The sequence below is a fragment of the Mastomys coucha genome, unplaced genomic scaffold (genome assembly GCF_008632895.1).
Source record: "Mastomys coucha isolate ucsf_1 unplaced genomic scaffold, UCSF_Mcou_1 pScaffold20, whole genome shotgun sequence".
Classification (NCBI taxonomy): domain Eukaryota; kingdom Metazoa; phylum Chordata; class Mammalia; order Rodentia; family Muridae; genus Mastomys; species Mastomys coucha.
In genome coordinates this window covers 128,793,541-128,805,659 of record NW_022196903.1, presented here as the reverse complement: position 1 = coordinate 128,805,659, position 12,119 = coordinate 128,793,541, and the positions used below count along the sequence as shown (strand labels likewise).

Here is a 12,119-nt window from a genome sequence, read left to right as displayed (position 1 = left end):
GAGAGAGAGAGAGAGAGAGAGAGAGAGAGAGAGAACTTCAACTTCTCGCTTCATATGCACACATCACACACGCGCACACGCAAACACACGTACGCACACACATGCACACGCACACGCACACAAAGGGAAGGAGGGGGGCGAGAGACCGGCGCTCCGCGGAACGAGTTTGCAAACGCTTCAATCTAAGCTCACTGGCCGCGGCCTGGACGCGCTTCCCGCGTCTCGACCCGAGCGCCATGATGGTGGCTGCGGTTCTCAGCCCGGGTTTTGGAGGGGGAGCCGCAAATGATGCAATCCCCCGGCGGGCGCCCGAACCGCGCGCCCTTCTCCCGGCCTTTTTCTTAACGTTCCTTTTAGAGGCGCGTCGAGGTTTCGCGCCCAAAGTATGGATAAGGGGTTTTTGTTTGTTTGTTTGTTTTGTTTTTTTAAGATTTTTTCTATTTTCTGGTTCCTGCCTCTGCTGAGTCCTTATGCATAACAAGTCTGGGACTTGTTTGGATGGAGGCCCGAGGGACTTGAGACTTGAGTTTACGTGGAAATAAGTGCACTTTCGGTTCTCCGGGATCTGCCTGTAGGCTGACCCCACCCTGTTACAACCCCACGCGAGTGAAATCAGGGAGACGACCCCATAGGTTTCTAAGCAGGCTCCAGGGCCCTTTTACCCCTCAGCGTCGTTTACAAGGATTTTTTGCTTTATTATTATTATTTTTTTTAAGTCACGAAAGTGGGGGTGGGGGTGGCAGGAGTAGGGTGTGGCCCAGGTGAAAGATGGCAAATGAAAAAGAATCCATACTCTGAAAAACAGATCTGGGATTCTAAGTGGACTTCTAAACAAAACACCTTTTAGTCCAAAGCCCTAGAAGGGCAATCGTGTTTTCTGGTGATGATGGTGTAATGGCGAAGGCAGAGTTCCCTGGCTCCTAGAAAAGGTCGCTCGGTGCGGCCAGGGCGGTGGGCACACAGTGGCCCGAAAGGCCGACTGCCTGCTCCCTGCCACTAGTGAATGTCCATGGTCCCCCAGTCTAACCCATCACGCCCCCCTCCCCAAATCCATATTTCCCCCAATTCGTTCTCGCCCGGGTCTGCGGTTCCGGACAGCCAAGGATGCAATGGTGGGGGCACTTTGCAAGCAGGGTGAAGGGCAGGGGCGATCCCCGAAAGCGGCAGTGGTTCTCTACAGTTCTGCGCGCTTCGGCGACCGTCCCTTAGCCGCCAGCGAGCCGGGTAGGCTTTCGAAATCCGCGGGGCTGCGGATCATTGGAGCCCTGCGGTAGGGGTGGGAGCGGGCTGCTGCTCTGGAGGGTCCACGAACTCCGGGAAATTGGTCCCTTCGGGCAAGTCCCCCGGAGCTCAGTGGGCGGCGGGGTGTCCTCTGGGGAGGGTCGTGGGCCTTCCATAGTGATTTGCTTCGTCTGGAGGATCGATGGTGAGGAAGGAAGGTTTCTGAGAAGTAACCCAGCCCGGCTGCGCGGACAGAGGCGCGGCCGCTTTCAGCGGCCTGCGGGCGCCCGGGGCGCGGGAACTGCGCGCAGCCACCCTGGCAGTGCGGGATTCGCAAGTAGCCGGCGACATTAGAGACTTTGGGTCCCGAGGCGCCAACCAGCCCGGCCAGCAGTTGCCACAGACAGCGGGCGGGATCGGGGCTGCGGGACAGTTGGGGAAACTACCGGGCCGTGACCAGGGTCGTGGGGTAGCGGGTAGCTGACGCCGGCGGCCGCAAACCCGCAAAGGGACGTTCGCGGCGGGCGCAGGAGTCCAGGTCCCCGGAAAAGGACCATTTGAACCGCCAGATGGTATGTGGAGGCTTGACACAGACGTTCGGAGGATGGAGGGCACAGTGACTTGGGCGGGGGGTGCGTTCCTGTGGACGTGCCTGGCCCATAGAGCATCCACCTCTTCCCGGTCCACCATTCCTGAAATGCAATCTCCCAAAATTCACATTAAAAAAAAAAAAAAAAAATGAAAGGAAAATGAGGTCCGTGCAGCAACCGAGGTGTCTTCCCAATTTGAATTGACTTGCTGACTCTTGGGTCCTCCTGAAAGCCACCCTTTATATTATGTTTTAAACAGAACCACAAAAACACCTTTAGTCTTTAATTAAAATAATACCTACTTGAAGGACTTGGCCCAGCGACCAAAAGATCTATTTTCCCATCCCGCACAGGAAGAAAAACCAACTCCTGCTTTATTAAAAAAAGAAAGGAAGAAAAACAAAAAACAAACAAACAAAAAACCTAGTCAAAAATGCTAGAACTACCTCGTTTATAATCCCTCTTGGGTATGGTGATATAAATGGTAGTATTTCAATGAAAAATTTAAACTCAAATTTAGATTTTTCACAATTTACCCATAAATTTTCTTATAATTACTTTACACCTTAACCACATTTTAAAAATAAGAGTGTTATTTTGATAATTATTTTTGATAAATCTGCCTGCAAAAATGCCGTTTCTGTATTTTTTAAGTTAAAAAAATATGCATCTCTGCTGAACAGATATGAAAACACAAGACTCTGTTTTAGTATTTTAACTACTTTTCAGATAAATTTAACTATAATATAAGTATTTAAAAACTGAGGAATTTGTGTATGACCAGTTTCATTTAACCAATGAGTGTGGAAAAACTTGGTTCTTGTATGTTGGGCTATTGTGGACAAGGCTGGTAGGGTGGGAATCAGGACATTGATTTTCATCCCTCACACCACTTCAAAAGTGTAAATAGAGAATCTAGAGAAGTCGTTCCATCACTTTCATTTTCAGTACTGCAGATGTGTGATCAGACTACACTTATGTAAGGGTTGCCCCCCCCTTTTGGTTCTCACACACTCATATCCTAGAAAACATAAATATTTTAACTAAATGGGGACTGCTGACAGTCTTATATAAAAATGTGGCTTTTCCTCTTTCCAGGTAAGCTTTGTCTACCCACAAAGGACTGAGACCTGAGACGAGAATGGCCACTGAGTCTATTCAGACCCCCACCCCATGCGGATCACCCACCCCACACACAAATCACCTGACTGACACGTAGGCCTAAGTTTTAGAGATGCTCCTTCTTTCCCATTGTATTTGGAGCATGCCAGGCAGAATACCTCAAGCTCAGTAAAGCACATGACAGTTGCACTCAATCAATAACTATGGAAGTTTTCTTTATTGATTGCTTGATGTGTAACAATAATTGGCATCTTTTCACACATTACAAAAATTATACTTGGCTCAGTATGCAACCTTTTAAGCATAGCCATATTATTTAACAAAGGGGGGGGAACTAGTCTACCCAATACAGCATTTACAAATGCACAAAACAGGCCACTTGGGCTTGTATATTGTCTAGATTAAAAAAAAAATCTCTTTTTAACATAAATAAGTTAGTATAATTTTCAGTGTCTTTACAGAGTTATATACACAGGCACACTTCAAAGTTTTTCTCATACACAGGCAATGAAGAAACACTGTTTAAAGATGTAGTATCCATTTCACTTACTCTACAAGTGTCCTTTTTTTCTTTAAAAAAACAACTTTCTTTGGGGGCAAATTAACAAGTAGGGTGAGAAACTTTGAATTAAAAGTTAATTCATTATTTGTGTAAAGTTACAGACTTCTAAAAATATCCAAGAATTTAGGATTATGTTCAGTGTGGAAAAAAAAAACTAAGAAATTTTCTCAGCAAATATGATCTGAGATAGTCAATTCTAAGAATTCAGATTTCCCTATCATGCACCCCAGATTTTTACCCAGTGTTTCCTGGGGGTGATTACTGCTAAACAATTAACTAGTAAATTCCAATTAAAAAAAAAATTAAGCCATTTCTTGCTACATAATAGATCTTCAGAACTCCCAATGAGAATAAGCTTCATGTAAAAATAAATAGCAACTATCTGTATCGATTATTCAAATTTTGATTATTTTAAAAATAAAGGATCCGTTCTTGCCCGAAAGGGACACTACATCTTTAAAGAAAGGAATTCAAACCCTTCCCCCTACCCCAGTTGCTTCTCTTTATGCAAGTCAAATATTTTTCTCCTTGCTACAAACTGAAGCAAGTTCTTCACCCCCCATGCTGATTCTTCAGCCCCACCCTGCCCTCCCATCCCTAATGTTTATGTGCTACATAGTAAAAGATAAAAACTATATACACAGGTAGTACAATGAAGCAAATAAGGAAAAACCTAATTGCGCAATGCTACATCCAATGCTTTCAGAGGCAGATGGTTTAAGAGTGCCTAACATTTTTAGTGTTATTGTTTTTGCCTTCTCAGTGCTTGTACAGGATGTCCATTCAATGGAGTCAGCGATATGTATTTAAATTTTTTCATGTATATCTTCCTTGCTTCATAAAGCAGTGATGTATCTAATAAACAAGGACATATTCTTAATTCTGCAAAAGAAACAAAAGAATTAGGGAGAAGACACTAGAGTAACATTAACATTGCCAAAGTACAGAAATTATTTTGTTACTATCTTAGTTAACAAATACTTCAGTGATGGTAGAGAAATGATGGCACTAAAGGGCTGAAGCCTACAGTTATCTCCAACACTGTCTTCACTGGATTTTTGTTCTGCTTTGTGTGGTGCTAGAGTTGTGGTCCTTAACAAGTGGGCAATTTTGTGCAGCCCTCCCATGCCCCAGGGGACATTTGGAAACATCTAAGAGACATTTCTGATTGTCACAGCTTCGGGAAGAGGATTGCCACCGGCATCTTGTGGGAGAGGCCAGAGATAATGCCAAACATTCTAAAATGTACAGGACTGCCTACCACAACAAAGAATAATTTGGCTCAAAATGTCAACAGTGCAGAGGTTGAGAAACTCGCTCTATAAAATCTGGGTCAAAGAGGGTGAGAAAGAAAAGAAATTCAGGAACCATAACACTTCAGAGTAGCATATTTTCCTAATCTTGAAAAAATATCTGGAAATGCAATTATAAAAGTCCCCTACTCCCCCAAATCTATGAACACTTACAAACTTGCGATTTCTTACTCATAGGCAACATATCTGCAGGAGTGCTTTTGACTAGAGCCTTATGGTTGCTTGGCGAATAAATGCCTCTCCATTAGGACAGGCCAGGTAAAATCCAGGAGGCTCATCTGAAAAGCTAGGCCACAAGCCACACAAACCAACTAAAGCTACAGGTGTGATGGCTCCTTAGAAAGAACTCCCATCCAATTTGCCCACTTAGAGAGGGGATAATATGGAAAGTGATTCTAATGGCCACTTCCCATCAGCTCTGAGAAAATGCTGTCTGTACAAGGCCTATCATGACTTTATGATTTATAAACACAGCAAACTGGAACCCTATGTCATTTCTATATTCCTCTGTTTACTTTTAAATTTCAATAAATGAGGACCTGAAAAGCTAATAAGAAACTGTTAAGATCTATTTATATGTTGGGTTATAAGTGGGCTTTAGAAATAGAGACTGCTGCTTTTGTTCATAAGGAGCTTATAAACTATTATATGTAGTCAGAGCATATGAATAGTCAATCTATGTAAATTTAGGGGCTGGGTTACTCTAATTAGGCAAGTGGGGTGATGAGATTTTTGACACATGGAAAAATCCACACTTGTGCTGGACCTTATTCTCAGTCCTAACATCTACCATCCATTTCCCCTATAAACATCCAAACCATCCTGTTCCAGCACAATTAGCATACGGTGCTGACGTGTTGGAGGACTGCTTCCTCTAGCTGTTCATTTAACTTCTGCTTTGTAACCTCAGGGTTAAAATCAATTCTGTGGGATTGTTAGTACTTCTGAACTTTCCATTCTAATTTTTTTTTTTTTAGTATGAAGTTCCTTTCTCACTCTCCAAAATTTACCAGCATACTAGGAAAGGCACAACATAATAAAAAAATGATAAAAAAAAAAAAGTACCCGGAGATGGTGGCACATGCCTCTAATCCCAGCACTCAGGAGGCAGAGACAGACAGTTCTTTGTGAGTTCGAAGCCAGCCTGGTTTACAGAGCAATCTCTAGAACAGCCATGGCTGTTTGTTACACAGAGAAACCCTATCTCGAAAAACCAAAAAACCCAAAAAACCAAAAAACAAAACAAAAGCAAAAGATAAAAAGAACACAAGCCATGGGGGCCTATTCTCACTCCTAACCAAATGTACACTATGGGTGCCTAGTTTTTCTCTTAAGAACATAAATGTAATTATATATTTGCCATTTTTCTATGGTTCAAATGGTTCAAAATAGGTTATTGGCTCAAAATGAACCTCTGGGAAGTGGGTTCTCATGAAGTGACACTGGAAAGGAAAATTGTTATTCCCAGCCTAAACTTTAGTGGGATTCATAAGGAGAATAACCTTCTCTATCGTTTGGGGTCTTGGTGGCATGTATCTTGAGATACAAATACTGCATTACTGTCCCCTCAGGTGATTCCAGCCTTTCCCAGTGTTAATTTTTTGATCTAGGCAACTAATCCGCCCACAGTCCTGGGGTCTCTAGGCCCCCCGGGGAGCGCAGCCCAGTTGGGGTGTCAGTTTTGTGTTCTTCCTCATTAACCCACCGGAGCTGTTTACGTCTGGCGTCGAAGGCCGGGCTTCTTGGGCGTCTGCTCCACAGAGCCAGCATTCGGGGAACCGTCTGAAACATTCTCTTCTGTTCTGTTGGCCTTTTTGTTTTGCGAAGAAGAACCTAAGAGAGGGGGGCAAGGGGAAATTTTTAAAAGAACACACACACAAACCATCTTTATTATCGAGAACAATGGCTGACAGAAGTTGGCCCAAGAGTCAAGGGATGAACAACCCACTACCTCCACCCACGACCCCTGGACCCGTCATCCCCGTAGCCTCTAAGGACACAAAATAAGGCTGTTCCCACTAACACAAGGGGTATTCTACACCCCACGGCTCTTTTTCTCCCCCTAGCCAAGGAGGAGGCAGTTGGTAAACATCCTAACTTTTGTCACATATCTACAGCTGGCTAGAGGGGAGGAACTGTGATGCCTTAAGCTGGGGAAGTTATCACATCTTACTATCTCCGGCTTCTGACTTCAGAATCATAAACAGGCCAAGCAGTCAGCTAGGGGGTATTTCAAACCTAAGCTTCAAACAAGTTCAGCCTCCCAGAGCTAAAGCAGAACACGCTGGAAGAAGCAAGTGAATAGGGTCTAGCAAAGACGCTACGGAGGCAGGCAGACAGACAGACATTTTAAGTTTTCCAAAGAGTCATTACCTTCTGCAGCAGGTCGCTTCCTCATCCCTGGACACTGCTCCGCTAACGCAGCCGGACTGTCTGACGAGTCAGGCATTTGGTCCACCAAATGCCGGTCCTCAGAGTTTGCCTGAGACCCAATTAAAGGCACAGCCTGGCGGCTCCCGCTGACATCCTGGCTCTCCTGCGCCGGCACCTTGCAGGCGCTCTTGGGGGGGCGCGGGGGTCTGTAGTAGAACTCGGGCAAGCTGCCCCTCTCCACCTCCTGCCACTCGTATCTGCCCTCCAGGGGCTTATGATTCTGAAAATCGAAATTCCACTTGCGCTGACTCGCTTCTTCCATATCTCGGCAGTGCTTCTCCAAGTCCCGGGTTAGTTCTTCATGATTGACCGGGCCGAAGAGGTTTCTGCAGGCGGAAGGCTTGGGGTGCTCCGCTTGTCTGGCGTCCATCCGCTCCAGGCTCGGGCTCCCGTTAGACACTCTCACGTTTGACATCTTCCTCCCCGGGCGGGTGTGGACCACCGCCTCGCCTCTCTCCGAAAAAAAAAAAAAATGAAATGAAATAAACAACAAAACCGAACAAAAGCGAAACGCCCCGGCCGCAGCGCAAACCCCTCTTCGAAGTTCTGCGACTGCACCCAGACAGTCAAGTAGAGCAGAGCCAGGCGAGCGGCCGCCGGAGCCGCAGTAGCGCGCAGGTCTGGGGGAGAGAGGCGCAGGGACGCCCCGGCCGCTCAGCTCGAAGCTTCAGTGATCAAGTGTACTGGAGGGCGGGGAAGGGAGGGGAGGAGGCAGGAGGAGGTGGCAAACAGTCGGAGAGTAGGCTGGGGCGAGCCCGTGGGTCCCGCAGACGCAGCCCCTCTCCAAACCTTGCCGCCGCGCGAGTCTCGGAGCCGCGAGTGAGTCGGGACAAGGGATGAGGGGGGAAAAACACCCCGAAAGCACGAGCCCCCCTCCTTTTTTAGTTGCCCAATATGGCGGTGGAAGGGAGGCTGACGAAGAAGAAGATGATTGACACTGCAAGTCTATTTAAACAGAGGAGGAGCTCCATTGGTCTCGGCGCCGGGAGCCGCTCCGCCCAGGCTGGCGAGCGCGCTCTTAAGGTGGCCCCGGGCGCGGCGCCGCCGCCTCTCCGCGCTCCCGAGCGCGCCGCCTCCCCGTAGCGCCGTAGCGCCGCCAGGACATTGGCTGGTCGCGTGACTACTCGGAGGTGTACGACTGCCAACAAACCTGCTCTGGCTGGCCCCGGAGAAATTAAAAATAAAGACAAACAAACTAGCCAAACGGCCGGAGAGCTGGAGAGGGGCCAGCGCGGCGGCCAGGCGGGAACCCGGGGAATCTAGGTCCCGGCGCTGCAGAGCTGCGCTGGCAGGCGCGCCACCACTCCCGACTGCGACCTCCAGGTCTTTGCCCGCGAAACCCAGGGCCTGGGCCAGTGGGCTCCGAGGTAGCGGGCGGCTTATTAGCAGCCTCGGTGGCTAGTTCAGCCCACCTGCCTTCGCCGAGGTGGGAATGAAGGAGGGTATGCGAAAGATCCTGGAAACCGTGGCTCAGGGCCTGGGACAGCCTTCCCTCTCCCTTCTCACAACCCCCCTCAGGGTGCCTTAGCTGGGGTGCGGGAATCGGCCGCTTAGCCTGACCCCAGAAGCCTCTGCTACGTAGGACAAGCCGAGAAGCGGCTTCAAAAAGGAGCCAGGACTGACGGCTCCTATCAGGGTGTTTCTGAATCCAAGCGCTCCGCCGTAAGGATCTCGAGATTGAAAACCCCCGGTGCTCTCTCAAGCCATCCCAGACACTAAATTTTGAAAAAGCCAGCTCTGATTCCCTTGGTGCCCAAACACAGTGAAAACCATTGCTATTGGCTACATGTGGGAACTCGCCTCTATCCTCTTAAGTTCTTTCCCAGGCGAAGCTGTTCCCTCCACCTGAGTGCCAAGTACAACAGCTCCTGCCTTCCTCCCCTTTTCTCTCCCACCAGTCTGTTGCTTTCAGCCTACCCCAGAACAATATTCAAATACAAGCAAACACTTTTAGAGAGCTACAGACTGTTAAAGGGCGAAAACACTTCCCTAAGGATATAAGACTAGATGTGCAAGTGACTTATAATACCACCACCATGGTATTACCAACATCTAGTAATATTGTTTGGGCGTTATGTTTAGCTCCTTAGGCAACGTCACATTTCTCTATCACCGCTGAGCACAGTAACAGAAATTTAAAACAGAATAGCCAGGCCTGTCGTAGCTCAGAGTTCAGTGAGATTTTAAGAGCTTTACCCACTAGAATTCCTAAACAGTCCTGGTTTGCGCTAAACACAAAGCATTTTACAGGAAATTAAATTTCTGTTTTACTGTCCCATAGAAGCATAGTTTTCTTATGCTCCTCTGGTGTAGGTGAGACTGAATATTGACTTTGTTTTCTTAGCCACATCTTGTCTGCCGTGTGTGTGTGTGTGTGTGTGTGTGTGTGTGTGTGTGTGTGTGTGTGTCTGCCTTGCCTCCTACATTCAAAATGTAACAGTCCAAAAAGCCCTGAGATGGGTTTAGCCTCTTTTTACCAATGAGGAAATTGATACTCAGGTTTCCTGTCTGGGGACTTCCATCCAGTCAGTGGCAGAGACAGGAGTAAATGCGAGTCTCCTCATTCTCAGGCTGGTCCATGTTCTGTCCCTTTCCTTCCTGGTGGTCTCAGGGTTCCGGGTTTTGTCTGAATTTGCATGAACTGCAGTCTGCAGGCTCTCCTCTTTTACAAGGATCCAAAATGGCTCTTTCCAGGCCTGGGCTGCCCACAGATGTCTCCCTGATCATCTAGTGCAGCTGTCACAGGCCTTTGGTATCACTATCTACTACTTCAGCTGAAATCCAGATTCCAAAAAGATGGGTGGCGCCCAGAGAGTAGTGAAGAAGGCAGTATCCAGGGTGGACTTCAAAGCCAGGCCTTCTGCACGGTTCAGTTGGGACCAAGGTGGGAAGTGGCCTCTTCAGTTGGGACCGAGGTGGGAAGTGGCCTCGTCTGTGGCAGTTTGTTCGAGGTGGTTTTGCACTGTGTGGATCAGGCTGGCCTTGAACTCCTGGGCTCTGCCTCAGATTCCCAAGTAGCTAGGGTGCTGCCCTCCTGCCTCAGCAAGACAAGAGGATCAAGAATTTAAGGTCATTCTAGACTGCATAGCTGAGTTGGTGGGTCAGATCGTGTTACCTGAGACTCTGAAAACAAAACACAGTAACTGGGATTAGGGGTCCACCGTGCTGTGTTCAGGTTGTTTTGTTTTGTTTTGTTTTTAGATTTGAGCTAAGAGATGGCTCAACAGGTAAAGGCGCTCGCCAAAATGCCTGGCAAGCTGAGGTCCGTTTTCAGAATCCATATGATAGAGAGAGAGTTGGCTCCTCCTGCAAAGTGTACTATGACCTCTGACGTGTACACACACACACACACACACACACACACACACTATAATTGAAAAAAATATTATTGCAATGCCGTGCATGCTATGCACATATGTGGACAAATTCGTCATCATGCATGCATGAGTGTGCAGGTCAGAAGGCTGTTTTGTTGAGTCAGCTTCCCCCCTCCACCTTTACATGGGTTCTGCAGACTAAACTCAGGTTGTCGGGCATGTATGGCAGGTGTCTGACCCATTGAACCATCTCACCAGTCTCCCAGCTATTCCCCCTCCCCCCACATTTAACACTCCTACTTAATTTACTGAACTTGGGAAGAAAACAGAGTAAGTTGGCGTGAGCCTTATGTCCACGAAATATGTCCATCCTTGACATCTATATCATAAAAGTTTTAAGTTGCTAGAGATTTCAGCACTGTAAAGGTAAAGGAATTCAAAGTCATCCTCAACTACACAGAGAGTTCACAGCCATCCTGAGCTATGTAAGACCGTGTCTCAAAAATTAAACTAAACTAAAATACCATTACTTAGGCAGCAAAGAGCTCCTCTTTGTCTCTTTCTGTGTGAACTATAACTTTTATGTAAAAATGGAGAAATTACAATCCACTTCAGAGGGTTGTTTTTATTTTATTCATCACAATGGTATCTGTATGAAAGCAGAAATGTAACCCTCTGTCCCTACACAGCGGAATCTCTCAGCATTCTGCAGGAGCACCATTTTGTTGATCTGTTAATCTCACACGCAAAGCAGTCCTGACCACTCCACCTTAAGAAGTCTGGCTGCCAGCAGAAAGGCTGAGCTTAGCCGACCTCACTACGGATCTAAAGTGTTTTGTTTACAATCGAGGCACCCAAGATCGTAAGGCAAATACTGAGAAGGCAGGCGCCTACTGTAGTAGCAGCGAAGCGTGTTAAAAAAAAAAAAAAGGAAAAGCAAAAAAAACCCTACGGAGTCGTAAAGGAAGAGGCGGAGATCAGAGAGCAGTCTCTTGTAGAAAGTTAAGGACCTGTGGAAAAGTAAACCAGGAAGAAAATTTTCTCACGGGTGGAATAAAGTCCCACAACACTCTGCCCTTCATCAGAGTTTGCTTTTCCAAGACCCCCTAGCCCTTTGTAAAGTTTGGTCATCTCTTCCACTCCGGGTGCTTTCTTACATAGCGCTGAGAAGTGTCACCTCATGCAACGCCACCCTCCACCCCACCCCCCACCCCCCTTCCCCCGGGTGCTGAGGCTTTGAAGAGTTTAGCGAAAGAGTCGAAGACCAAAACAATTTAGAACACCTGAGCGGAAGATAAGTATCCCAAAGGGGTGGCAGGCAAGTGGCTCCCAGCAGCCCGGCTCCCAGGTGCGATTCTCTCTCAGGGCAATTCTGAGCCCCAGCTGCGTCTCGCTGGTCTCCCACCACAAACCCACGCAACAAGACAACTTTCACTCCACATCCCCAATCCCTTCACCTGCCTTATTCTTAGAACCGGGAAAGGGGTGTCCTGTTTCTGACACTTTTAATTCAACGTAACAAATATTTACTGTGCTCCTCCAGTTAATGGGCTTGGGGTGA

The 12,119-nt window shown here is 47.3% G+C and overlaps 1 protein-coding gene across 1 annotated transcript; it reads right to left on the bottom strand.

Annotated features, from left to right (window-relative positions):
• Window positions 1-3,117: 3,117 nt before the first annotated feature.
• Cdkn1b (cyclin dependent kinase inhibitor 1B) lies at window positions 3,118-8,175 on the bottom strand. The gene is made up of 4 exons (XM_031383648.1): window positions 8,031-8,175; window positions 7,182-7,695; window positions 6,514-6,641; window positions 3,118-4,377 (listed from the first exon to the last, which is right to left on the bottom strand). The coding sequence occupies exons 2-3, from the start codon at window positions 7,654-7,656 to the stop codon at window positions 6,523-6,525; spliced, it is 594 nt and encodes a 197-aa protein (XP_031239508.1). The 5' UTR covers window positions 7,657-7,695; window positions 8,031-8,175; the 3' UTR covers window positions 3,118-4,377; window positions 6,514-6,522.
• Window positions 8,176-12,119: the final 3,944 nt, after the last annotated feature.